A 27,374-nucleotide genomic window follows, 5' to 3' on the forward strand; every position below is an offset into this window, starting at 1 on the left:
TGCTGGAGTAACTCAGCAGGTCAGACAGCATCTCTAGAGAACATGGAGTGGTGACGTTTTGGGTCGAAACCCTTCTTCTGACTGACTTGAACACACAATTCAGGATACAACAATAGGACCCTTGTGATCTGAATTACTTAATGTACAATTTACACATGCTTCTCAATTTTACACATCATACAATTATTCCCTTGACTTGTTTGGTATGTGGCTGCGTATGTACTTGCCCAAATTTTTCAGTAGACACTGAAAACACTTTAGTAAGGAGAGGACTGGCTTGAATCATTGCACTGCTTTATTTTAGTATTAGCAAGTGAGCACACAGAGAAATGGATGTTCACAAACCTTGCTTTCTCTGCTCAATTTCACTTCTCTCAAACATTAATGAAAAAATGTGCCCTTTAGGATAATTTTTCTTGTTTTGCACCAACTGTATTTTGGCCAACTTTGAGATCTAAAAAGTGATGTTTCACACCTTAACGTAGTTCTATTGATCATTCTGTGTCTCTGTGGATTTTTTTAATATGCAAGGTCAACTTGCTATTTCTGAGTGAGTCTGTGTATAATAGAATATGCAGTGCCAAACAGTGTGAAACTTAGCCAGAATAAAACTTAATTTTCAGCCATTTCATAAAAAGCCCCTCTCAATGGCTAAATGATATAACTGGCTTCCTACTGATTTGTTATTTGTGACAAGCTGTGGAAAATATTTCAGCAGATCAGTGCATCGTTTTGGATAGTTTTTTGATTTAGTACAGTGTTTTTATTTCTCCAACAGGAATCGGAGAAAATGTTGGATCCAGGGGACAGTAGTGTGCAGCTGCCAATGGAAAGTAGAAAACTGCTTCAGAGTCCAGTAAAGAGTAATATTTATAGGTAATCCAGTCCATAGTGCTTCTAGTACTTTTTGCAATTAAGTTTATGCAATTTTATTTGCTGTTTGGTTGTTTTCATGCGATTTTATGCATCACCATCTACCTTTTTACCCAAATGATAACAGACACCATACTGATATCCTTAAAAATACCAACACTTTTACATCAATCAGGTTCAATATTTCTTGTAAGTATTCAATCCAGTTTTTGAGTATTTCGTACTTGCTATTCAATTGACTACCAGGTAAAATTATGCCACTGTTTTTCCAAATGCTATTGATGATATTCCTTCGAACAAACCTTGCTGTTGAGGCAGTGCAGCGTAGGTTCGCAAGGTTAATCCTTGGGATGGCGGGACTGTCATATGGGCTTGTATTCACTGGAATTTAGAAGGATGAGAGGGGATCTTATAGAAACGTATAAAATTATAAAAGGACTGGACAAGCTAGATGCAGGAAACATGTTCCCAATGTTGGGGGAGTCCAGAACCAGGGGCCACAGTCTAAGAATAAAGGGGGGGGCATTTAAAACTGAGATGAGACAAACTTTTTCACCCAGAGAGTTGTGAATTTGTGGAATTCTCTGCCACAGAAGGCAGTGGAGGCCAATTCACTGGATGAATTTAAAAGGAGTTAGATAGAGCTCCAGGGGCGAACGGAATCAAGGGATATGGGGAGAAGGCAGGCACGGGTTACTGATTGTGGATGATCAGCCATGATCACAATGAATGGCGGTGCTGGCTCGAAGGGCCAAATGGCCTCCTCCTGCACCTATTTTCTATGTTTCCTTGTTAACTAGAATTAATTCACTGAAGGTATACCAGTGTAAATAATGACTTGTCTAGAATCTTCTGTGTAGTATGATTACACTCACAAATGCAGCACTTCTATATTGGTGTATGACCAATATATTTTAATAAAATGTCTTTCAATGCAATGTCATACTCATCTGACAGATTTCATGCTTATAGTAAAGCTATGCAATAATGTACTGGAGAAAGCCAATATTTTGTTGGATAACAGCACAATGGCTGAAAGCGCAATGCAAACAGCAGGCATAATTACTATCGACAATACATTCACTGTGAGTAGTCTTAGGACTTGTGTCTAATTTTTTCTTGCGTCATAAGTGAGACATGCTAAAAATAACAATCTGAAAGTCTGAAGAAGGGTCTCGACCCGAAACGTCACCCATTCCTTCTCTCCCGAGATGCTGCCTGACCTGCTGAGTTACTCCAGCATTTTGTGAATAAATCGATTTGTACCAGCATCTGCAGTTATTTTCTTATAATCTGAAAATTGCGTTAGTTTTCATTTCAGTGACTTCTAACTTGCAGTTTTGCACTATTTTCTTCAATGTTTTCGCAACCGGAATGCATTGCAATGCATGTATAACTGAAGAGTTGATCGTTTTCTTCTTGCCATACGACTATGGAAACATTTGTTAGGAAGTTAACAGCTAAAATCTGCAAAACCTGCGCATTGCTCAGCAGCATTCTCATAATCAATTTTTCTTCTGTCTGTCAGCTGGACCCTGCATTCACTATGTTCTTTCTGCTTGTTATAAGCAGCCTTGCAGCCTGTGCAAAAATTCTTGGCAACGGTGCTACTTGTTGACTATTTCAGAATGCTTATCACCAGAACCAATGTACCAATCAACAAGGTTAGCAAATTTTTCAAATGGTACGCAGCAAATCATTGCCTCGTGATGTGTGGTGACGCAAAAAATAAAATGCAATTGTGCAACTGAGATTGGGAACATTGCAGTCTTTGAGTCTGTATTCATGCCATGTAAAAATTGGTTTTATACTTGTGATTGATAAAAACATGTGTTTTACTATGCTTGAATGCAATTTTACTTTCAATGGAGTAGTCAGTGTTTCTCCTTGCTTTCCAAACCTGATGTAATCAAATAAAGGAACAATGAAACGGGACATGACAAAGAATGATTCTCTTTACAAATTATTTTTGAGTTGTGGACCAAACTGTCAAAAGACTTGTTGCCATTAAAAACTGTTGGGCTGCCTTGAACTGCTACAGTTCTTGTGAAAGCAGGGAATTTTAAGAATTTCTCCTCGTGACAATAAGGGAACAGAGTTGTCTGTCAAGTCAGGATTATATGAAACTTGGATGGGAATTTGAAGATGTTCTCGACATAATTTCTCTTACCTGTGCGTTCAAGATCATGGGAAAGACTGTTGTAATGTTGGGTGATTAATGTTAGATACTGTGGTCACAATGTGTTTCTTGGTAAAGTAGTGAATATGAAGTCTAGTGGCAGAAATACTGATTAAGTCAACTGCACCAGGTGACAACCTACCTTGCTGCTATTAAAATTGGGTGCAATTTTAAGGGAAGTGCATAAGCTGGCAAATTCTTGTGTTCCTCCACATTAACGATTATTTTTCCTTCGAATTAAACTAAATGGAAGGAATTCCAAATGTGAACTGCAACATAATATGTTTGAGAATCTTCACTCTACCAAAGTATGATTGTGTCTTATTGCAGTGATAACGTTGGATTTAATGCATTCATGGGTGTACTTCAGTCACTCAAATTTACCAATGTCTATAACGGCTTCTCTAAATGTAGTTAAAATGGACAATTTAATTTTGTTTTACCAAATGCAGCAATTTTGTATAAGCAGCAAAATTCCAGTCGCATTCTACACAGTTTTTAAATGTAAAGTTAGAAGGAAATGCTTTCCCCTGTAGTGAACATAAGAGTGGAATCGTTCACAGCAAACACCAGTACTTGGAAGGTGCAGCAGCATTAAGCAAATCTGCAGTACACTGGTTTTGCGCTGAAGGCGATGCTCTGCAGATGTCATTTATTTTGTAGGTGACTGAAATGAGGGAAGGCAAATAACTGAGTTTATCTACTTATTAAAGATTTGTACTTGGCCCCTTCCCATCTCCTATCTACATACTATCTCCTGGCAACTTCATCCAAAACACATCAATTTCCGATGTACATGACAACATATAATTCTACCTCACCATCACTTTTGTGCTAAATTGTTTGTCCAGTATCCAGTACATGAATCCTGGGAGGACTGAAACCTTTATATTTAGCTCCTGCCATGAACTCTATTTCCTTGCCTCTTCCCTTGTCTGGTAATTAAGGCTGAACCACATTCTTTGCAACCATGGTGTTATATTTGACCCTAAGAAGAACTTAAGATTAATTATTTGCACCAAGAACATCTTTCTCCATAACATTGTCCAAATCTGCCCCTACCTCAGCTCAACTGTTGCTGAAACTCTCGTCTGTCATTTGAGAACTCCAGACCTGACTATTCCAATGCAAAAACATGTGGTCATCCACAACTCTGCAGCTTGTGTCCTAAATCTTCATGAACTTGCTAATATGCATGGTATTCCTTAACAAGGAACCATGAATTTTACAATTCTAATCCTTGTTTTTAAATCCTGACATGTCCTCACCTTTCCCTATCTCAATGCTCCTTCGGCCTCCCAACCCTTGTATATGCTCTGACTCTGATTTCTTGGCATCTTCACTCTAATCGTTCCACCGCTGATGCTCGTGCCTTAAGCTCCACATTAAAGGTTTTTCACCTCCACCTTTCCTCTTTTAGAATGTGCCTTGGTGCTCCGCTCACGAATGACAACACAAACATACAGTTAACAATTAAGAATAAAGCATAACCACATCAAAACAATAAGGATACAACATTACCGTCTAAACATGTGGGTGAAAATAAACCAGAGCAAAAAAGAGACTACAGACTTTGGTTATTGAGTAGAACTATCACTCGTGGAAAAAAGCTGTTTTTATGTCTGGCTGTGACTGCTTTGACAGTCCGGAGTCGCCTTCCAGAGGGAAGTGCTTCAAAGAGTTTGTGGCCAGGGTGAGAGGGGTCAGAGATGATCTTGCCCGCTCGCTTCCTGGCCCTTGCAGTGTACAGTTTGTCAATGGAGGGAAGGTTGCAGCCAACAACCTTCTCAGCTGTGCGAATGATCCGTTGCAGCCTCTAGATGTCATGCTTGGTGGCTGAGCCAAACCAGACCATGATGGAGAAATGTGTTTTTATGTTACATAAATGTTGTTAATCCTCACTCGAATTTTGTTTATAGGTGTGATCCATCTGACATTAATATATCTGATGAAATGTCCAAATCTACTGTTTGGAAGGCACTTAATATGAATACAGGGAGCAACAGAACTAAGGATAACACAACTTCAAAAAGGTAAATTACTGCTGATATATTTCTGTCCTGAATTTTTTTAAATCCTATTGTCATTTTAATGTATTCCTTCAAAAATAATGAATGGCTTTCTCTGTGGCATGTTGGTCAATTCACCAGGAAATATTCTAGAGCAAGGAAATGGCTGTTTTCCGGTGTGCCTATCTTTCTGTCAGTTATATGGACAAAGATTCAAGCTTTCTCTTTTTGTTAACTCTATTACTAACTCGGATTGGAAGGATCGCTCCACCTCTAACTTGGGCTGAGTTTGATTCACAGGGTGGGCGAGGAATTCAATTGACCTCTCTCCCTGGTTAAGACAGATGAAGGATGGGCTCTCAGCCCTGACTGCTCTCTAATGATACTTCACCTTATACAATAACTTGCAACACTTGCTGTCTATGCTTGCATTAACAAGTAATCTTGGATAAGAGCAGGCGGCATCTTATGTAACTTATGCAACGATGCCTCAGCAAAAGTTGTGACTTGAGGGTTGGAAAAGAAACTAGGCAAAAAGCATTAATTTTGCATTATGGATTCTTGTTGCAGTTAACTATTGGTATTTAATATAGTTTAAAAACTCAATGGTTTTTATTCTTTACATCAGACAACAATGCAAGTTAGCATGCTCAACTTTTGAGTGAATTTTATGTCACAATTATATTCACATGGATAAACATTTAATTTTTAAGTCTGAGTTGTCTAATACCCCCCTCTACTGTGAAAACGGGTGGTAAGCAGGCAAAGTTACATGAGCATTTTTAAAAATTACTTGCCACCTAAGATGTGCTCAGAGTTTTTTCAGTATCCTCCTAAAAGAGCAGCCAATACTAAATTAGATGACGGTCTTGGTGTACGATTTAAACTGGTGGTAGGATTCTAGTGCAATTTTCAAATGCTGATGTTCTGAATGATTGTTCTGCTGGTTTGGCACTAAACATGGAGCAGCCTAACCAATTATCCTCGCTGGGACTGCTAGAGGCAGCTCTGAATTGAAACCATGAACGGTCTCTTAAAATCTTCCGTACCATTGATAGCAATTCAATGGTCTCCTACTCTTCAAATGCTTAATTCTAATTTTGCTCTGCAAAGAAACAGTCAAATGTTTACCCTTTAGCCACCACAAGTGGCAAGTTAATTGATCAAAGCTTATTTATCAGTGGCATTTTACCAATTCCATGAGGCATGAGCATGAAAATGGTTCTGGCCTCTTGCAATAATCAGGATGAGTTGCTCCACCTGATCTACATGCCATATGGAAATCGGCCACTAATTATTAAAAAGAAACATATTTGTTCTTTTTTCTTATTTCTTTTTTTACAGCAGTTCCATTGAAAAACCAATGTAAAATGATGGTACCTTGGATCAGGTGAGTCAAAGCTTAGTTTTATTTTAAATGTGAAGTTTTGTCTTAATTAAAATACATTTTAGTCTAAATACCATGGGTCAGATCCAGCAAATGTTTCCCCTACTTCACTTTAACTATAATGTTTAACCCAAGACTTGGAGCAGCCACAGCTACACCAGACTGAAATTTCCATTTTGCACATCACCGGTCTCCCTGGTATGACTGTACCTCTGGCAAAACTATGGACCTTTGTGGTTTGGAACTAATAGATGTACCCAATGAAATACTATGGGATCCTTTCAACTTTAAATAAGAATTGTTGGTACCATGCTTCTCTTGATCAATTAGGTTTGATAATTTTGTTTTAAAAACGTTTTAAAGTTTTTAGTCTTTCTACAACTATTTCTGTTGGTTTAAGTTATTAAGTCTGTTAATGTTAAGTATATCCGAACTTAAGCTAAAATGGTTATTAAAGGCCATGCTTATGTCCCCTGCATCTCCTTTAAAGGTATTTTGCATTACTATTTCTCTACCTTCAAGTGTGTGTTTTTAAAAAATAAACCTCTAATCATGTCTTCATCTCTTTCAGCTCCCACCCCAATTTCTCAATGTTCTTACTCTTTTTCAAAGTACTCTGAACTATCCTTTTCCTTGACATGATAGAAATGCAGAGTTTTTTGTTTATTTCTTAGGATTAAATCCAAACCTTGACAAAGAGGGATGAAGTTGTAATTGACTCAGGGAAGAGCCAAAATAGAAAGACTTGCAATTGGATATTCACAATACTTCATGGAAGATCCTTGAAAACAAACAAATTGAAGGCAGCACATTGTCCTTTTAAGTACTCAGAACCCCAATAAGGCCTTTCAAAGAAAAGTCCAAAATTTTAAAATTAATTTTAATTTTGATTATTTTGTATGTTGCAATTAGGTTGGCCAGAAGTTAATACAAGTTTAAATTCTTGGAAGAAAATCAGTGTAATTTTGCATATTTTAAAAAATTTCAGTTTTGTAATACAAAGCCTGAGTGACGAAACGTAACCTTTGAAAGGTTTTCATCTCTAACCAGCATATAATTTGAGATGTTTGATATTTAGATTGTAAGAATTAATTAGATTTGTTATGCACTGTATCACAATTGTTGTGATTATTAGTGCTGTTTAATAATTTCTACACTTCAATATGTTTTCATGTCTCTGCATGAAAGAATTCTGACTATCAAATATGTTTACATGTATCTTGATCACTAAATGTTACCGTACAAAGTAATAAAGCAACTTGCTGTGCAATATACTGTACAAACTAAAATCACTACTAACATACCACATGGCCAGTTATTTTAAAAATGTTCTCTACATCCTTACTAATGGAGTTTGAGAGGCCTTTGTCATTTGTACCCCTCATCAGCCTGCTAGTAGTAATATTCCTATTAAGACCCTTGAGGGGACGCATAACACATGATTACCAATTTCATGACTTTACGATGATAAGTAAAATATTTTTCTCCAGTTACAAGTAATTTGCAGGAGGGAGTCATTATTTGAAATCCTGAAATGCTGCAATTATATTTAGAAATTATCTAATTAGAAAAGAGCAAAACGCAAAGTGCTGGAGGAACTCAGATGGTCAGGCACTATTTATGAAGGGAATGGACATATGATGTTTTGGGTCGAGACCCTTCTTGAAACTAATTCAGTTTTGCTCGAGATTCCAACATCTGTAGTTCCTTGTGTCTCTAATTAGAAAATAATCTTTTCCAAAATTTACTTGCAAAGATATCCTAAATGAAATGCAAAATCATGAAATGCATCTTATCTTGTACGTAAATTTAAACTGCTTCCACCAAAAGCATGTATAAAGTCTCCTGAGGACTTAACATTTAAAATTGCTAGAAAACATTGCCACTGACAATTTTATTAACTGTTTCTTAAATCAATTCTTTTGAGTCGATGGAAGATTCAGTGCAATAATATAGCAATACACAAATCATTTTTATTTATACTTCGTGCTGTGGAACAGTACCAGTAAATCATTAAATAGAATAAACTTAAAAATGTACATTCCACCCGTTGCCATTTGTTTGGATGTCCTTGGGTATGTGTCGTGGCTGTAATTCAATCCAAACAAGATCCAAATGAATAAATGGTGGATAATCATGAAGCGGCAGCTGAATACTAATATCCACAGCCAACTGAGGTGGTTTATTCTTTTGGATTACTGTATGTCCCTGAACTCTGAAAGCCAACATGCTGATGTCTAAATGTGTTTTCAAAAGGGTTTGGGGTGGGGGGGGGGGGGGGCAGAGGAGGAGGAGGAGGAGGAGGAGGAGGAGGAGGAGAAGGAGGAGGAGGAGGAGGAGGAGGAGGAAGAAGGAGGAGGAGGGAAGATGAAATGATGATGCTTTGTTGTAAATTGGCTTGTTTCTGCTCCTCAAGGTACCATTCATCAGGCGTAACCTGATATATTGCAATCGTCCTCCGATTGGTCTTATAAGTTTTAAAACCTGTGCTGATTGCAGGCTGTTGAGGGCACCGGCAATAAAATAAACCAATCTCTCCGTTCTGAGGGTGTAACTCATTATTTTACATACTTCAGTTCGCACCTGCAGAATTCATTGCTGTTTTGTCACACATGAAGGACATTTGTTTTTGTCTGATTTCCTGGAGAAACACTGCTAAACAAGCAAGCAATTGTCATGATTTTATGATTTTGAATGTAATACATACCAAAAGAAAATAAAAATATATCCTTATTGAATTTAAGAAAAAGTGCAGGCACAAATTTTTAATATAGCTTCTTTCTAGTGAACTACATGTAGAAATAGAGACTCATTATTTTATTTGGAGAAACTTAAAGAAATATATTAATAGATTATTTTGTTGCAGAAAACCTATAGTCTTATGATACTTATAATGTAAATAAGTACCAGCAGCAATCTGATTCGCCTGGTCCACCAAATAGCAGCATGTTGGCTTAAATCTGAAGGATGAGCTAATAACTGAATTAAATAACATGACCATAGATCCCTTGAACTAAGAAATAGAAATGTAGAGTAAAAGCCAATGTGGCTTCTATTTTAGTGGTTCATTTTTGTTCCTCTTTTGTCCTGGGATTTAGATGTGAAGACCCAGGTTATATCTTTAAGTGCAGTAATGTGTTTACTGATTCAGTTCAAGGTGAGTGTTAAAGCTATTTGTTATACTGGAGGAATTGTGTAAAAGTGCTGTATGGTCAGGTAATACTGTGGTTTATCTTGTCCTTTGTTGTACACTTGTAGTGAAAATAGAGAAACAGATAAAGTAAGTGTACTCCTAAACTGTAACATGAACTGTATCTGTTTAAAGAGACAACATTCCTCATTTAAATCGGTCTGCATTTTGCAAGAGGTTAGAAAAGTTTTGGGTTTTTTTGGTTGGTCTGTAGTACGTATCAATAAATGGAAACATTTTTATTTCTGTTCAAAATATTATGGCGTCTTACTAATGTGTGTATTATCATAAAGTGCAACCTCTAGATTAATAGCAGGAATTCTGTCTACTTAAATGCTGAAAATGTGAATGGGGAAAATTGTAATTTATTTCTATAAGGAAATAAAAGTGATTAAAATGCAATGACTTGATTATTATTGTTTTAATGGATTCAAATAGAATACTGCACGTGATCAGTTTCTGGTACAGTGGTTCTTGACATAGACATGGATTTGACCTTATAATTTCCAATAATGAATTACAATTGTTAATTGTATCATGTAGAGGTAGTTTCTAATAGGAAATAAGAGAGGAGTAAGAATTTGAATCATGAAACAGAAGCTGCTATCTTGTTTTGAATTGGCTTTCAGAACATATCTTATCTGGTGCTTGAGGTAAATTAAAAATATAAAAAGAACTTTCAGCTTTAAGATTTCCTTTAATGTGACAAGAAAAATAGCTCTATTTGAAAATTATGAGCAAAACTTTGAAGACCATTCTCATTTTGGTAAAGTAATGGTTTAGTTGAGTGAAATTGGGGAAAATCCACCTGATAATCAGTTCAATCACTTTGTGGTCAAACTGATATGAAACTGCATTTTCCCGTGTGTGTGCGTGCGCATCCCAGCATTAATATTGTTTGCACTACATGTGTCCCAGAAACCTATACGCTGCTGTGAAAATGGTGTCAGACAGCGAAGTGCTACATTGCTCTTGCCTATATCTACATTATCACAGCTGCGGAGCTGGCATTCATTGCTTTGACCAATGTTAATGGAGGCTGATTCATATCATACACATACAGCCGGAAACAGGCCCCCTCGGCCCACCAAGTCCGTGCCACCCAGCGATCCCCGCACATTAACACTATCCTACACCCACTAGGGACAATTTTTACATTTACCCAGCCAATTAACCTACATACCTGTACGTCTTTGGAGTGTGGGAGGAAACCCACGCAGGTCACGGGGAGAACGTGCAAACTCCTTACAGTGCAGCACCCGTATTCAGGATCGAACCTGAGTCTCCGGCGCTGCATTCGCTGTAAAGCAGCAACTCTACCGCTGCGCTACCGTGTCACATAAATAGCTGTACCAACAAATGGTTTAAGTTTAGTTTATTGTCAAGTGTACTGAGGTACAATGAAAAACTTTTGCGTGCTAACCAGGCAGTGGAAAGACAATACATGATTACAATCGAGCCAGTCTGTGTACAGATACAGGATATGGGAATAAGGTTTAGTGCAAGGTAAAGCCAGTGAAGTTCAATCAAAGATAGTCCGAGGGTCTCCAATGAGGTAGATGGGAGGTCAGAATCGGTCTCTAGTTGGTGATAGGATGGTTCAGTTGCCAGATAACAGCCAGGAAGAAACTGTCCCTGAATCTGGAGGTGTGAGTTTTCACACTTCTGTACCTCTTGCGCGAGGGGAGAAGAGGGGGTGACCGGGTGCTGCTGGCCTTGCCGAGGCATCGAGGTGTAGATGGAGTCAATGGAACGGAGGTTTGTTTGTGTGACGGTCTGGGTCCCCTCATAATTCTCTGCAATTTCTTTCGGTCTTGGATGGAGCTGTTCCCAAATGGGGCGGTTTCAGCAAAGGGGGGGGGGATTCCGGGGAAAGCAAGTCCCGCTTCGTGTGTCGTTGACCTCGGCGCCAACCGCCCGCCTCGCGCTTGGTGGCGGTTTGCGTTTGACCGAAACGCGCGGCAACGGCTTGACTGTTTGGGCGGTGGTGCATGCGTCGTGCGCGCGCAATTCTCAACAGCTTTCACTCGAGAGCGGGCGGCAGTCGCGTGGCGTCAATGCTGTGCAGTCCCTCCCGCGACACAGGCGCTCGCTCGGTTTGAAAATAAACTGGTAAATAACTGGTAAAAAAATCTTTTCGACCCCTACAATCCTGCTAGGGAGTAACCGTGCAGCGTCGAATACGTATTTTGACGCGGAAAATTTCCGATGTGATGCCAGTGTTTTTTTTTTAAAGGAATAGGTTGAGTAACTGCAGGTCGGTTGGGTGCAAATTGTTGGAAAATATGAGGGATATTAAATCATCGTGTCAAAAGGTATCGATTAATCAGTGGTGGTTAAGGGAAGCTTGCGTCTGGTCAACTATTGGGATTGTGGAGACCTACATAAAGAGCGTCAACGAGTAGAAAGCTGAAATCGGTGGACAGGGTTAAATGGGAGTGTTAGTGATCTAGTCTAAAGATGCTAGCGTGTGTTGGGGAAACAGCTTGCAGGCTCCCCCTCAGAGTTTCAAGTAATGACTCGACCAAGTGAACCCGTTGGGCCCAAACCTCTCCTGTATTGCTGCAGCACCCTCTCCTCTCCACACCCCCCCCCCTTCGAAATAAATGTAAGACCTATTGGTTAAGTTTATCAAAATCAGCAGTGGAGTTGACAAAAATAAATTTGTAGGCTACAGTGAGATATCTAAGAACTGGCTGTGTTGGTACAGAACTGGCAAATAAAAATCAATTGGGAGAAGTGTGGGTTAATGCATTTCAGGAGGGTAGACAAAACAAGGCAATGCACAATAATGGGATAGATTGAATCCAACAACATCTAATTGTTAACGTTGCAGAGAGTTAATTGTGAATGTTGTAAAGAGTTAATCATTAAGCTTAATAATGCCAGTGTGAGATTTCTTGACCATGTTGAAGCATTTGGAACCATATTCAGCCAGAGGTGATGCACCCAGTGCTTCACCTTGGCTTTTTCAGTGTATGGGTCAAAGGCCAAGTGGTTCAGGAGAAACACACATTGGGTGGGCAAGTATTCGGTAATTGCCACAAAAGTCGGTCTTCAGCTTAATTAATTCACTTTGTGTGATGTCAAGAATTAGCTGAGAGCAAGGAATGCTGGAAAGGCTATGGTATTGCACACCATTCTGGCTGTAGTACTCAAGATCTGCACGCCAGATTTGTGGATCGAGTCAAGCTTTGGGTGCAGTACTATACAGTTACAACACTTAATTATAGAATCAGAATTATACAGCATGGAAACAGGGCCTTCGGCACAACTTGTCCATGCTGACCAAGATGTCTAAGTGAGTCCCATTTACCTGCGATTGACCCATATCCCTCTTAACCTTTCTTGTCCATATACGTGTTTAAATGTCTTTTAAACATTATAATTGTACCTGCCTCTACAGCTTCCTCTGTCAGGGTGTTCCATATACTGCTATCTGTGAGAAAATATTGTATTTGGAGTGTTAGGAAGTGAGTTACTCGGGCAGGATACCCAGCCTCTGCTCTGCTCTTGCAAGCACAGTATTTACATGACTGTTCCAGTTAAGTACCTGATCGACAGTGATCTTGAGGATGTAGATTGTGCAGTCCCAATGGTAGCAATGCTGATGTTAAGGTTGGATGGTTTGACTGTTTTGTGTTGGTGATGGTAATTGGCTGGAACGTTTTTGGCACGAATGTTACTTTCCACTCATCAGCACATGCCTAGTCTACATCTTGCTGCATGTAGATAGCTTCATTATCTGAGGAATCATCATGGAACTGAGAATTGTGCAATCATCAGGAAACATCCCCACTTCTGATCTTATGATGGAAAGGAGTTTATTGATGGTTTAAGGATGGCTGGGCCCTGGGGAAATTTTGTGGTAATGTCCTGGTGCTGATCCTTCAACAACCAACCCAACCATATTCTTTTGTGCCAGGTATGATATTATTGACTCTAGCCATTGGACTGTTTTTCACTGTGACTTCACTGCCATCAAGGCTTCTTGATGCTATTTCCAGTCAAATGCTAGCTTGATGTTAAGGCCAGTAGGTTGTACCATACTTCTGCATTTTGCTCTCTGTTTCATGTTTGGGCTAAGACTGCAATGAGGTCTGGAGCCAAATGGTTCTGGCCAAACCCTTCAAATGCCCTTCCTTTCACTTGAAGAACTGTCCATAATTTGTTCTTTGTTTTATCACTTCCTAACAGTTATTGACCCAATTTGCCACCCATCCCCTGAAATTCTCCCAGTAATCTCTTGTCTGTAACCTCTCAAGAACTTTCTGAAATAAAATGTGAGCGCCCATTTCAATTTCTTTCATCATTCATATCCACCACTTTTTCATTAAGAAACATTAAAAATATTAATACAGGTTACCAATTGAATATTTTTGGATGGGATCGTTTTATGTGTTTAATATTCCAGTGTTTGAAATGGAACATAGAGCAAGTCATCAAACAACTTCTACCTTTTACTCTCCATACAGTCGGCGGTTTGCATCTCTACTACCAGAATCACCTTTGCATCTGGTGCCCGAGATTGAAAGATCTGGTCTTGAGTGGTTTGACATCTGGGTTTATGAAATGATGGAAGAAGGTAATTTTGAAAAAGCTGCTTAACATTACTCGTGTAAAGCTGACAATCTTATGTAACACTGATTTCATTCTTCAGTTGGTAACAGGGACCAAGATGTGCCAGCCTCACCTTTCAGTGATACTTCTGAGAAAATGCTGAGTTCCCAGGATGCGGGTAAGTTTTAATTCTCCCTGGCACAAATTAATGCATAAGTGACTAATTTAGCTGCATGACCCTCCCTGTCCTAGAAAAATGGGTGATAACTGGTTGGAATGATAGTTGTTTATGGTGACTTACTGTGCTGATTATCTTTCCGAGAGGATAGCATATCTTTCATTTAGCTTTACCAAATGTTTGGAGGAGCATCATCATACTGTATAAAATGTTAGTGTTTTTGTTATTTTACCTGCATAATCAGCCAGACTCTTTGTAGTAATCAATTCTGAAATGTTTTAATGTAGCTCACTATAGAGTAGAATTTTTGGTGGGTTTTCTTAATCTCACATTGTAATCTGAGTAAAAGATTATTGCAACTCCTGCAGAAAATATTGAAATAGCTATTTACATTGTTTCTCAGTTGCTGCCAATCTTGCACTAAAGCTTCTGCTGGAGATTAGAATGCTTGGGGAAAGTCTGTCCCTTTAAATTCAAATGCTTCAATAAAATATTTTGGTTATGAATACAGTATTCTTGGAGATTGTATGATTATTAAACACAAGTTTAATTTAAGTAAGCTAAACAAGCATATTGATCAATATTTACTTAATGCCAACATGTGTTACATTTCAGATTTTACAGTACCTTCAACCCCAGTTGATCTTAACCTGCAAGACATGATTTCTGCCACTGATCAAACTTTGGATCGGAATCCATCACCTCAGGGTAAAACAAAATTGATATTTTGACATTTTTCAGTTTTCAAAGAAGAAAAAAGATAATTTGCAAAATAAAAATGTCAGGATTTCACTTCATAGCATACTATTTTTTTCTTAAAGGAACATTCAAATTAGAGCATTCTGGAAATTATTTTACTGTAGTTTTTTTAACCCATTTATTGATTGTAAATCAAGGGAAATTGTGTTTTACCTGTGCAAAATACCTGTCTGGTATTTGGATTGTTTTTAACACCATGTTTAAGAATTGAGGCGGGAAAAAATTGCCAAATTTGGCAAAATTACTCTGGGGCTCCTCCTGTTGTCTGATAGTGTCAACTGCCTGTGGCTCTAAGGCAGTAAAATATCTTATTCCATCCTCATCACCTCTGGCAAGACATGGTGAGGAGAGACTTTTGGTACCTGTGATGCCTCCGCCACTTATCCTTTCACACACTTTTTAAAATGTCCTTTAAACAGATATTTGGCCTCTGATTTTTTTAGATTTAGAGATACAGTGCAGAAACAGGCCCTTCGGCCCACCGGGTCTGCGCCGCCCAGCAATCCCCGCACATTAACACCCACTAGGGACAATTTTTACATTTTGCCCAGCCAATTAACCTACAAACCTGTACGTCTTTGGAGTGTGGGAGGAAACCGAAGATCTCGGAGAAAACCCACGGGGAGAACGTACAAACTCCGTACAGTACAGCACCCGTAGTCAGGATCGAACCTGAGTCTCCGGCGCTGCATTCGCTGTAAGGCTGCAACTCTACCGCTGCGCCACCGTGCCGCCCTTCACATGATCTGAAACATCACATATCCATGTTCTCCAGAGAAACTGCCTGACCTGCTGAGTTACTCCAACACTTTGTGTCTATTTTTGTAGACCAACATCTGCAGTGCTTGGGAAGTCATGTTATGATTGTACAAGATGTTGGTATTGCCACATTTGGAGTATTGTGTACATTTCTGGTTACTCTGCGACAGAACAACCTCTGCTTAACAGCTGAGAAATAATACTAACTAGTGTGCTGCATTTAAGTCCAGCACTGAAGTATCACAAACACAAATTGCAGAAGATGCTTAGCTGGTCGTGATACAAAGATCAATAAAGTTACTGTCTTGGGTTAAATGTCCTGTTATAAAACAGACCAGAATAACCATTCCTCTCTGACGCTGAATATTTCTAGGATTTTCTGGTTTTATTTCAGAATTCCAACATTCACACTATTTGGCTTTTGTTTTATGTACTTTAGTCCCCGGAGTGAGCCTTGACCCAGAACCTACTGCCATTGAAGGAGAACTGGTACCACTGAACAATTTTAAACAAAAGAGTAAGTGCGGTATCACAGAAGTAAAAGTCAATAATTGTGGCTGCATTTGTGTTACTTTATTAAGATTATATATACATACAGCAAAACAATAAATGTACATGCAGAATTATTAATCTTTCCTTTTAAATTCACGTAATGTGATATACATAAGTGCCTAAATCACAATGTGTTATTGTGCAATTATACCATAATTTGGCAACATTTAACCATAGTTTAATTTATGTTTGTCATGTTTGATAACTGATACATTCAAGATATTCAGAAGAATAGCATCAAACCACATTCCTATTGGAAGGAATCCACTGTAATAATTGAAGATAAGAATTCAAATTACAAATGCATTTTATTTATTTTTCACCATGTAGTAACGTCCTGTTACATTTTGTTTGAAACATAAGGCAAAGGAGTAATAAGCAAGAACTATAATGAAACCATTAAATGGTTAATTACCCAAACCCAGTAAGAAGCTTGCCCTTTCAAAATTGTCTGAAGACCAGCCTCCGTCTGGGGAAGTCATTGTTTAGCAAGTTCAGCTCCAGCACACCCACTTTTTTTTGGTCTTTTACAAAGCTTAGATGGGTGTAAACACTAAAATTAATATTAAAATTAGTGGTCTTGGTTATTAATAATTTAAAATATTTTGTCTAAATATGTTTACACTTACATTGATCATTCTTGACTTATCAAATTTCATGGTGCAATCTTTGCAAGAATTAACTAATTTATTTCGGTGACATTGGTTGATGTACACTGTTCTAAAGTGCCATTATTTTAACTGAGACAGGGATTTAGTTTTTCTAAGCATAATGGATATAGTCATTTTTCCTGAAATTAAAACGTTTAAAATAAAGAAAAGTCTGCTTGATAGTTTTGATATAATGTGGCTGAGGGGACAGAGCTTAATTCTGACTTTCCATTTGCATACAAATTTACTATTTAGCATTCAGAAACAGTGCAACAATACCACCCCTTTCCTGCCATGCAGATCTGTCACCTGGAAGCATGATAATTTCAGTCTGTAATTAGAAAGCATAGTAGCAACACCTTGTGGGAATACAAGGCAATTGCACCTCTGAACATTAAATAAAAACTTTGAATTTCAACTGACATTTCATGGATGTATAATTACACCTATGGCTTTTACATACAATCTGGGATTGTGTATTCATGTTACAGAATTTCCAGTTTGCTTAGAATTGTTAACCATTAAACCTCAATCCCTTGATTTTGTTTTCAACTGGTCAAAAATGGACACACAAAAGACTGGTGGAGGTAATTGACTTAATTAACTCTTAAAAGGAGCTACATTGATAGCAATTTAAGTTGAGAGATAGCAACAGCTGGATCAATATTTTTAGTGAAGGTGAAGGACAAATTTTGTGTTTCATAGAGTATGGGCACATGGTTGTCCTTAACAAAGTAAATTATGGATGGTGGATGAAGTGAGTTGCTTGATGGGCTGAATGCTCATCTTTTCCAGATTTTATTTCATGTAATATCTAGATGATTTAAGAACTAAATCTAAATTTGTCAGGTTTATTTATCATTACTATTTTATTAGCCTATCAAAGAATAATTTCACTTCTCTTAATAATCTGATCCAGTAAAGAATCTGATCTGAAACATTAACTCTTTTTTCACAGATGCTGCCTGACCAGCTGACGGTTCCCAATGTTTTCAGTTTGTAATTGCTGATTTCCAGTGGCTCCACAGCTTTGCTTGTTAGTATATTGTTGTTATACTTACTGACGTTAAAATTTTGAACACTTTAATTGGGGTAGAAATTGATCCCCAAACTACAGTGGGTAGGATGGGTTGCAGTGTACTTTTGCCCAGTCAGTAGCTGCATTACCAGTGCTGTTATATTGCTGAGGATGTCTCCCCAGACCCCCCCCCCCAGCACCATTCCAGGCTACATAAACAAAGAGTAGGCTTTTTGTAACTACTCGTTTCCCACAATTCTTTTGATTTCAGCATATGAAAATGTTGATCATTAAAGGGGCCTTATTCTCTTGATATACCTGTAGAATCTCTTAGAATGTACCTTGATCTTGTCTGTCAGCTAGCACTTTCTCTTTTTGCCATTGTGATTTCTCCCCCTAACTCTGTACTCTTATAATTCTTACATTCTGTAAGGGAGATGTTTGATTCCAGCTGCCTATACTGAACATATATCTCCTTTTTGGTGATGAGAGCCTCCATATCCCTTATCAACCAGGGTTCCTTAAACCTGCCAGCCTTGCCCTTTACTCCAAGAGAAACATGCTGTCCATGAACTCTCTTAATCTCACTTTTAAAAGCTTCCCACTTGCCAGACATCTCTTTACTTGTAAACAGTATCTCTCAATCAAACTGCAAGTTCCTGTCTAATACCTTCAAAACCTGGGTTTTTTTCCCCATAACTATTTTAAAGCTAATAGATTTATGGTCACTGGTCAAAAAATGTTTCCCTACTGGCACGTCTCATTCCTGAGTAGGTTCCTAAACTGTCCCCTCACAAATAGGGTTGTCTATGTATTGTTTTCTTTAAACTTTCCTGGAAACACAAATTCCACCTGTCCAATTCCTTTGCACTCTCCCAGTCAATACAAGTGAAATTAAAATCATCTATTCATGGTGACCCTATTATTCTTGAAGCTCTCTACGATCTCCCTGCAATGTTTGGTCCCCCTAATTCTTGCTGTCTGGTGGGAGTCCTATAATAAATACAACCACAAAATGATCATCCTCTCATTATTTCTAACTTTCACCATTCAGCTTCACTGGACGATACCCCAAGAATAGCCTCACTAAGTGGTGCCATGATGTCCTCCCTCATAAAAAATGCAATTCCCTTCCTCGCTATTCTATCATACCTGTAGTATTTGTACCCTGGAACATTGGACTGGCAGTCCTGCCCCTCTCCTGGAGATGTTTCTGTTATGGCTATAATACCCCAGTCCCATGTACCAACGTACACCCCGAGTTCATCGGCCATATCCGTCAGGCTTCTTGCAATGAAATAAATGCAGTTTTGACCTCCTCGCTTTTCCTCTTGACTAAATTTACTCGCATTAGCATCTATATCAGGCTGTATTTGCCCATCTGCCATATTATTGCTTTGGGTCTCTCCTCCCTGCCAGACTAGTTTACATGTTCCCAAGTAGCACGTGTACATCTCCCTGCCAGGATAATGATGGGTCTCCAGTTCAGATTTAATCTGTGATGAAACTCTTTTTGAACAATGCTTGTATTGTATCTTATGGACTTTAAAATATAATTTTGTCTTGCAATTCATGTCGTGGAGGTTGTCATTTTAGATTATTATCTTAGTTTTTTTTAAAGTCTTATTAACAAAACTGCTTTCCACTCCTTGTTTATCAAGAATTGCACAATTTAATCCATTATGAAGTTACCACGTTAGTTCTGCCTCACTCCCACATGCATGTTTCATCTGCACCAGTCACCCATTTCTCACACCAGCTATCCTTCTGGTGAGCCTGCCCATTTTCTATTAAATGGCAAGCAGTTTTGTAATGTGAACCCTTAGCAGGATCTCCCAAACCTTTTCCATATGGGATGTTATTAGTTCACTTCCATCCCACTGAGTCCGAGAGGAAAATAAACAGATGCCAGAGACAAACACAACCAAGTGCCTTTAGAATTTACCTTATTCAACATGAAATGCTTAAACAAGATGACAGTTTTCAGATGACAATTATAGTAAACAGAATGAGCAGTGACTTACTTAATACTCCGATTATAGTCTTTGGAATTTTTTTGTGAATTAAAGTTAAAACATGAACAATGAATATAAAAACCATTAAAAAATTGAACATAATACTTAAAGCGGCACAAAATACTTCAGTGGAAGCAAAACAATTAAAAAATAATTGGTCATAAACCAAAACCAAACTGAACGATGGGCTTATTAAGGCAACAGCATCATATTATTCTTCCTTCAGATCGAACCTGCCAAATGAAGAAAAGGTTTTAAAATAATGCTGTAAATAATTTAAATTATTATTATATCTTAATGCTTTGCTCCTCTGGACACTTTCCATGGACACCAACCACTCTCCAAGGTCTCACAAAAATGCACATACTTCACACTAGACAATGAATGTTGACAGTTTTAGCAACAGTTAAGAACAGAGCTAAACCCAATCCTATTCTCGTCCAGTCACGGGGAGAATGGTGTTAGCATTGATAGTAGTTTCTATTACCATTGGCACCTAACATGTTCTGATAATTAAATGGTATCTCACTGGGGCTGAATCAGGGTTTGGATTCAAATACATCTTTTTCTGCAGACATGAACATAGAATGTCTGCATTAACCATGAGCAGAATAATCTATTTTTTTAAATGTGAAGAAAACTTTGAAATGATTTGTTATAAGATCAATTACAAGTAAAACAAGGTAAACATCAGTAAGAAAATAATTTAATAGACAATAGGTAATCAGTTTGGCCCATTTTTCTTCTTCAAAACTTTGGCTTGCTCACTTACCACTGAACTATCTCCTGACTCAGGTCAAGCAGTGAAAGATCAATATGGAGCTGGAAGAGAAACAGAGAAAGATCTGTTTAGAACCTAAATTTAGTAAAATGCAAAATTAAGGAGACAGGGCACAAAATAAAGAATGATGAACATAGACGTAATGAGGCTTGGAAATGATTACAATCTGTCTAACATTGAAATGCAAAGGACATTCTGCAGTAAGTTCCAACATCACTCCAAAATTTCTTTTTATTTCTTTAAATTAACATGGGTTTCTTTGGACCATTAAAAAAAATAAAAAATCCTGAGATGTTGGGAACCCTTGCAAAGCCAGCACTTTGAAGAACTCATAATGCAGACGCCCCCCACACTGCCATTGGGCAAAGTTCCAGCATTCAGACCCAGCAATGATGAAGGAATGATGATGTATTTCCAAGTCAGATGGTATGTGACATGGAGGGGAATTTTCAGGTGGTGGTGTCTCCCTGAACCTGCTGCCTTTAAGTGGTACAGGTCACTGATTTTGGAAGTGCAGTCAGAGTTTGTTTATATTCACATTATCCAATGCAATCAGGCCGATAAAAAAAGTGATTGTAGGGGAATTGTGTCATAGAGGTATACTACACAGAAACAGGCCCTTCGGCGTAACTCATCCATGGCGACCAAGCGGCCTACCTGAGCTAATCCCATTTGTCTGCATTTGGCCCATTTTTCTCTAAAACCTTTCCATCAATGTACCTGTCCAAATGTCTTCAAACATTGCAATTGTACCCTGTCTCACACAGTGGCGCAGCTGGTAGAGCTGTTGCCTCACAGTGCCAGAGACCCAGGTTCAATCCTGGCCTTGGGAACTATTTGCATGGAGTTTGCACGTTCTCCCTGTAACCGCGTGGGTTTCCTCCCTCATCTCAAAGACATGCGGGTCTGTAGATTAATTGGCCTCTGCAAATTGCCCCGAAACTGCAAGAAGTAGATCCAAACACATTCCTCCTTTCTTCCTGACCAGAACCTCAATGTCCTTCATCAACCAAGGTTCCCTAATCCTTTCAGCCTTGCCCATTACCATTTGTGCTATATTTGTTGCATACATAGAATATTTTCCTTAAAAAAATTTTCCATAAGTGTATCCTACCTTTCCAATCTCTTTGGACATAAAGGAAACATTGTTTTTTACAGTGAGGTCCAGCTTTTTCTTCTCTGCTTCCTCCAACGATACTTCAAACTCAAATCTGGAAAACAAAACAGCACAAGAATAAAGTCTAGAATAAGGAAAACTTAATTCAGAGCATCATTCCTACACCAGTCAGTGCCTTTATGTTGAATCTCATACAAATTCACTAAGTCTTCTATCCCCTCCTTTTGTATACATGCGACCCCCCCCTGGTTTTAGGACAGCAGTTTCTTTCCTCAACCTACGAAGAAATAAAGCCCTAACCCATAATCCCTCTTATTGACAAAGTTCTCTAAAATAGCTTCAAATGCCCATTGTCCCAAGGAAGGGAGAGGAGGAATAAATTACATTTCTGATCGGGACACAGGTTAGAGGGAGGTGCAAAGGACATACTCAAACCAAACCCCTTAACATAAAATTGTTTATTTTTTAAACTGTGAATCTGGTGACAATTGGAATAAGAGGAATTAAATTATTGAGAGTGCTGTAATATAATTTTTTAATGCCTAGATGCCTCTAAAGTTAATATTTTGTTTAAAGCCGCTCATAAATTTCACATGTGTTTCTCATTGTGAATTATCTTAAGAACTGTGATTCACTAAAACAAAAAGTGGGTTCAATCCTGACCTCTGGTGTTGACTGTGGACTTTGCATATTCTTATTCTGCCCTCATGGATTTTAGTTTTTTGTTTTAGATACAGCATGGGCACAGGTCCTTCAGCCCACCGAGTCCACACCAACTATTCATCCCCCGTTCACACTAGTTCTGTTATCCCACTTTCTCTCCCTACGCATTAGTGGCAATTTGCAGAGGCCAATTAACCTACAAACCTGCACGTTTTTGGGATGGGGGAGGAAACCGGAGTGCTCAGAGGAAGCCCATATCTGATCAAAGGGAAAGTGTGCCAACTCCACACAGACAGCACCCAAGGTCAGGATTGAACTTAAAATTATGTATTGGTAGACACATTAGTGACTCTGAACTACCCTTTATTGGTAGGTGACAAAATAAGCTAAAAGGAGTTGAAGGTGGGATGGTGGTCTGCAGGGAAATAAGAAAAGAGGAATGGAAGTGATTGGCAAGTTCTGCTGTAGCCTTTTGGTCTTTGTGTCATAAGTTCATCAGAACTGATGTTGTAAATTTGCTGTTAAAATATTTCACACAACAGCATATTCAAAGAATTGTCCTGGTTAGCAGTATTTAAGAAAACTTGATGGTAAGACTCCCTCTTTAACAGTATTGGATATTTCTTCCTCATTTCCATGTCTATTTATCAATTTTCCATTCTCTTGCTTCCTTTTGCCTCTGGGTTTTGTCTGCCACTGCCTTTTCTTGTTCTCCAATTCTCTTCTACAACCTTTCCTTATCTCCCCTACATTCCTTACGTTTCGTTATATTCCGGATTAATTGTTTTCTTCTTCACACTTGTTTTTCTCTTTGTCACTTTATTTTTGTCAGGGAGCAGAATTAGAGAGATATACGGGTCCGGGATCTCCTTGGAATGGAGTCTTAGGTTCCTGCAAAAAGCAAACAATTAACACTCATTACTCTTTCTTTTAAAAAACACTATGGTGCGATTGCATTTGTGATGCAGAGGTCATGTTCCAATCACCATGCTGTCTTTCATGCAATCTGCCTACTCCAAAGCTAGGCTGTTTAGATTACAGCCTCCACCAAAAGTCTCCAATAAAAATGAGTGGATAAGCTAGATACTGAGGATGGAGAAGGGGACTGGGATGGAAGGACAGAAGGCCCAGAGAGCAGGGAGTACAGAAGAGGAAAATCGAGAGGGAAAAGGATGAGAAGGGGAGATGATGGGAAGAGTGCGAGAAAGGGGGATTTAACTGTGATGGGAAGCAAATTTCAGAGAGGGGAGATGGAAGGTAACCATAGTACAGGTACACCACTGATTTTCCAGCACCCTTTGTTCCAGAGCCTTGCCGGATTATCCGTTTTGCTGGACCAACAGAGGTCAGGTAATAATAATTCATAATAATAATGTGGGTTGTTCCCTCTGGACATGTTCATTTATCCAAAGAACAAGGAGGGTGAAGATGGGAGAGCGCGAACACGGTCACCAGCACACAACTTTAAGTAAAAGCTCACAGCAAACCGAGCTCAGCTGCTTTGCCGTGCTCTCCGTCTGCCCCTGAACCGGGTCCACTCACTTGATCTCGAGTCAGGCAACTCGCAGCCCTGAGGCTCGTACACACTCGCAATCAGATTTTTTTTTAACATGAAAAAAAGGATTCCTTGGGTCGCAACGGATAAACTCTCTTGTTCCTCAGCCTTGCGCCACCATGACAGTGTCAAACCCTCAGCTCGAGCCTCTGACCATGCGCTGGTCGAGATACGGCTGCGCATGTGCACTACGCATCGATTGGCTCTCGAGCTGCTCAGTTCCAACAGATAAAAGCTGAAGGTAAATGTGGGGGTTGGGTGTTGGAGGTGGGAGTTGAAGGACTGCAAGGACAGGGAATGTGAGAGCACAACTCGTGAGTGTGGAAATAAAGACATGGGGTAGATGGGGCGCTCACGTATACTGCAGCTGCGAAGAAACGTTTTTGTATTGTAATTAAATGGGGAGCCAGACCATCAGTTGCTGGAAAATCAGTGGTGTACCTCTACCACATTAAACTAAACACTCTCTATTTAAATGGGTGGCTTACATATAAGGTACAGACTACCTATTCTATATCATTTTCCCAAAGACACCAAACAAACTTAGGACTCGGGATGGGTCATGACCTTAAATTGCTCGTAGCATTAGAATTAATCAAATTTATTATGGAGTGATCCACAAGTTACTTCTGGGAGCTGCAAGAGTTCCTCCTAGTGAGGCAAAATAATCTCACCTCACAATCATAACAAGCTGGATACATGAAATGAATAGCAAATTTTCACTGATCTGTGAAATGTAAAGATTTATTAGCAATAAAGTTGAACAATTATTCCTACTTACCTGCAGGAATGCACTACAATCATCAGTCTTTCTTGTTGCATGCTATACAGTAGTGTCAGCTTGATTTGTGGTGACTCTGAAACATCCATTTTGCTGAAAGAAGAGGACTGCAATTATATGAAGAGACTACAACTGAGCAATCAATCCACAAGCTAGCCACCGGCCCAATGTTGTTCAACACCAGAAACACATTTTCAATACTGTACATTTTAAGCAGTCACAGACCAGAGGTACCCAAGAGTTATTGGGGATGTTGCAATTTTCAAGGAGCCTTAGAAGAAAATTGAATCTCTTCCTCTATGTTTCTTTTTTTTTTTCCTAATCAGATGTGCAGCACTTTGGTCAACGTGGGTTGTTTTTAAATGTGCTATACAAATAAAATTGACTTGACTTGACTCTTTCCACCTGGTAATCCCTTCCCACCAGAGTGGGAAGCTTAAAGGAAAAGTCAGTTCCAGAAATACTCTTCTTAGCAAGCTGAGTACGTTAAAATGGGGAGCAAATTCTAAAACCATTCGATCAACAGCTCTGACTCTCTGCTTCTCCACTGCCAAGTATGCCTGTGCAGTATGGGAGCGCTCAGCTCATGCAAGGAAGATTGATCCTGTGCTAAACACAAGCTGACGCTGCATCAGTGGATGCATGAAACCTACCAAGACTGACAACATCTACCTACTATCTGGCATTGCACCTCCTGGAATCAGAGCTGTAGCCAGTCAAAAAGAACGCCTCAGACAATCGGATGAAAGACATCCCCTGCATAACTGCCTTTTGCTATCTCAGCGTTTGAAATCACGCAGACGATTCCTCTCTTCTGTCCATCCCCTGGACTGCAGTGCATCGTCCAGAAGGCTCATACTCTGGGAAGAGAGACTAGAGAAATCTCCGGAGACATTCACATGGCAATCGATCTCTCTGAGAAACTCGCACCAGGTTCCGACCAACCATGGATAACCTGGCGCAGTCTCAACAGACTGCGGACAGGCATGGGGAGGAGCAAAGCGAACATGCTGAAGTGGGGATATACTGAAGATGTGGCAGACTACGAGTGCAGACTGCGGGGCCTCCAGGCTATGGAACATCTGAGCTGTGACATGCTGCATGCACATACACTGTAAAGGATCTTGCAGAGGCCAACGACAACGTGGCACTAAAATTTGCTCGCTATTGGCAAACAGTTGTGTGATGACATGAATAAATAACCAGAGTGCTGACCGTGGAAGGTTCCAGATCGATACCACATAGCCTCAGCAAAACAAGAAGATGGGCTGTCAATCACCTTTCCTGTATCTGAAAAAAGTTTAAAGTGATGCATTTGACTTTGGGGGAGATTTTTCTACCTGATCTCCCCTGCATGTATGTTTGCACTGAGATTGATTGAATAAAGGAGTTTCATATCTACGGCTGCAAACTCAGAATGGCTCGTCAACCACAGCACAGCTAGTTAGATTACCATCCTCTGACATATACAATGGACCTTAATGAATAAAACATTATGGGATTACTTGACCTTTTAATTTTGCCAAGCTACACAAAGCTATTTTCAGAAAACATGCAAAAGAAGAAAGCATGCATTTAGCAGGAAAATAAATAATTTTTCCCTACCGATTCATTCTCTGACGCAGATCCAGTTCAGATGATGCTGACTCGCTCTCTGGAATGTTGGCATTCTGCTCTGAAGTAAAGGAGGCCACTGAATGGCTGCTGGGATCATTTACCAATGACGAAGCAGCTTTCAGTTCACTCTCATCACCAGCTGAAGCTGAGAATGCCACATTTTCCACCTCATGGCTGGTTGGATCTCGATACTGAATTGAGAAAAGCTCGCTGGAATGCTCAGAAACTAGGATCTATGAGGTAAAAACAACGTATTAAAAAACATCAAAACATTTACAATAGTCGGAGAGCCCAATTCGTTACAAATAGCATCAGTCACAATATGTTCACATGTTGCAGGACATACACAGTTAATACTTGTTTGGTATTCTTACCCCAAGAATAACCTTCAACATTATTTGGCTATTGGGTCCTGAATTTTCCAGCTGAAACCACTTATCTAAGGTCAGATTCTTGCATACCAGCAGTTCAGTGAGTGGAATGGTAAGAGTCCCCAGGGTGTGATTGTCATCTTTAACCTAGGAGAAAATTTTGAAACAAATGAATAAAGCATGTATTTTGACCAATTAAATTAACAACTGTAATCCCAGATATTGTACTTTAAATTGGGCTGTGTTCTAATAATTAAGTGCACTGAGCTGAGAGTGCTGGCATGCGGAGAGTTTGCTGACAAATGGAGATGGGTATACTGAAATAAATACAGAAAATGATGGATGTAAACACTCAGCAGG

At 39.1% G+C, this 27,374-nt stretch overlaps 3 protein-coding genes across 8 annotated transcripts in view; 2 read left to right on the forward strand and 1 right to left on the reverse strand.

Moving 5' to 3' along the window:
* The window catches only part of LOC144611952 (electroneutral sodium bicarbonate exchanger 1-like), an 88,148-nt gene extending 79,441 nt beyond the window's left edge, over positions 1–8,707 (forward strand). For 2 of the 4 annotated variants that reach the window (XM_078431307.1, XM_078431308.1), the window contains exons 23-26: positions 779–876; positions 4,972–5,085; positions 6,406–6,451; positions 7,123–8,707. In XM_078431307.1, the coding sequence (XP_078287433.1) occupies positions 779–876; positions 4,972–5,085; positions 6,406–6,430 (237 nt within the window). In that variant the 3' untranslated portion in view covers positions 6,431–6,451; positions 7,123–8,707. Of the gene's footprint in view, positions 1–778; positions 877–4,971; positions 5,086–6,405; positions 6,452–7,122 lie in introns of those variants that run through there. The other 2 variants (XM_078431309.1, XM_078431310.1) reach the window with 2 other exon arrangements.
* A 2,567-nt stretch (positions 8,708–11,274) lies between these two features.
* Positions 11,275–19,766, forward strand: LOC144611996 (uncharacterized). Of its 3 annotated transcripts, none has more exons than XM_078431398.1 (6): positions 11,275–11,396; positions 14,114–14,223; positions 14,299–14,376; positions 14,992–15,084; positions 16,334–16,411; positions 18,055–19,765. In XM_078431398.1, the coding sequence occupies exons 1-6, from the start codon at positions 11,377–11,379 to the stop codon at positions 18,063–18,065; spliced, it is 390 nt and encodes a 129-aa protein (XP_078287524.1). In that variant the 5' UTR covers positions 11,275–11,376; the 3' UTR covers positions 18,066–19,765. The 3 variants fall into 3 exon arrangements, with proteins under 3 accessions (XP_078287524.1, XP_078287525.1, XP_078287523.1); XM_078431399.1 differs by lacking the exon at positions 11,275–11,396 and adding an exon at positions 13,433–13,563 and having other exon boundaries at positions 18,055–19,762; XM_078431397.1 differs by lacking the exon at positions 11,275–11,396 and having other exon boundaries at positions 14,053–14,223; positions 18,055–19,766.
* The window catches only part of esyt1a (extended synaptotagmin-like protein 1a), a 63,487-nt gene continuing 52,558 nt past the window's right edge, over positions 16,446–27,374 (reverse strand). Inside the window, exons 25-31 of the mRNA XM_078431395.1 lie at positions 27,018–27,161; positions 26,632–26,876; positions 25,027–25,119; positions 23,450–23,581; positions 22,025–22,121; positions 20,902–20,951; positions 16,446–20,362 (exon numbers count right to left, since the gene is read on the reverse strand). Coding sequence (XP_078287521.1) covers positions 20,341–20,362; positions 20,902–20,951; positions 22,025–22,121; positions 23,450–23,581; positions 25,027–25,119; positions 26,632–26,876; positions 27,018–27,161 — 783 coding nt within the window. The 3' untranslated portion in view covers positions 16,446–20,340. The remainder of the gene's footprint in view (positions 20,363–20,901; positions 20,952–22,024; positions 22,122–23,449; positions 23,582–25,026; positions 25,120–26,631; positions 26,877–27,017; positions 27,162–27,374) is intronic.

Source organism: Rhinoraja longicauda, chromosome 42 (genome assembly GCF_053455715.1).
Source record: "Rhinoraja longicauda isolate Sanriku21f chromosome 42, sRhiLon1.1, whole genome shotgun sequence".
NCBI classification, from domain to species: Eukaryota; Metazoa; Chordata; class Chondrichthyes; order Rajiformes; family Arhynchobatidae; genus Rhinoraja; species Rhinoraja longicauda.

Bases quoted from the DNA above. Each gene is read 5' to 3' on its own strand.
- LOC144611996 (XM_078431397.1), top strand. From the start codon at position 14,061: ATGGAACATAGAGCAAGTCATCAAACAACTTCTACCTTTTACTCTCCA. The intron at 14,224-14,298 runs GTAATTTTGAAA...TTCATTCTTCAG, and splicing joins TTATGAAATGATGGAAGAAG to TTGGTAACAGGGACCAAGAT. The intron at 14,377-14,991 runs GTAAGTTTTAAT...GTTACATTTCAG, and splicing joins GCTGAGTTCCCAGGATGCGG to ATTTTACAGTACCTTCAACC.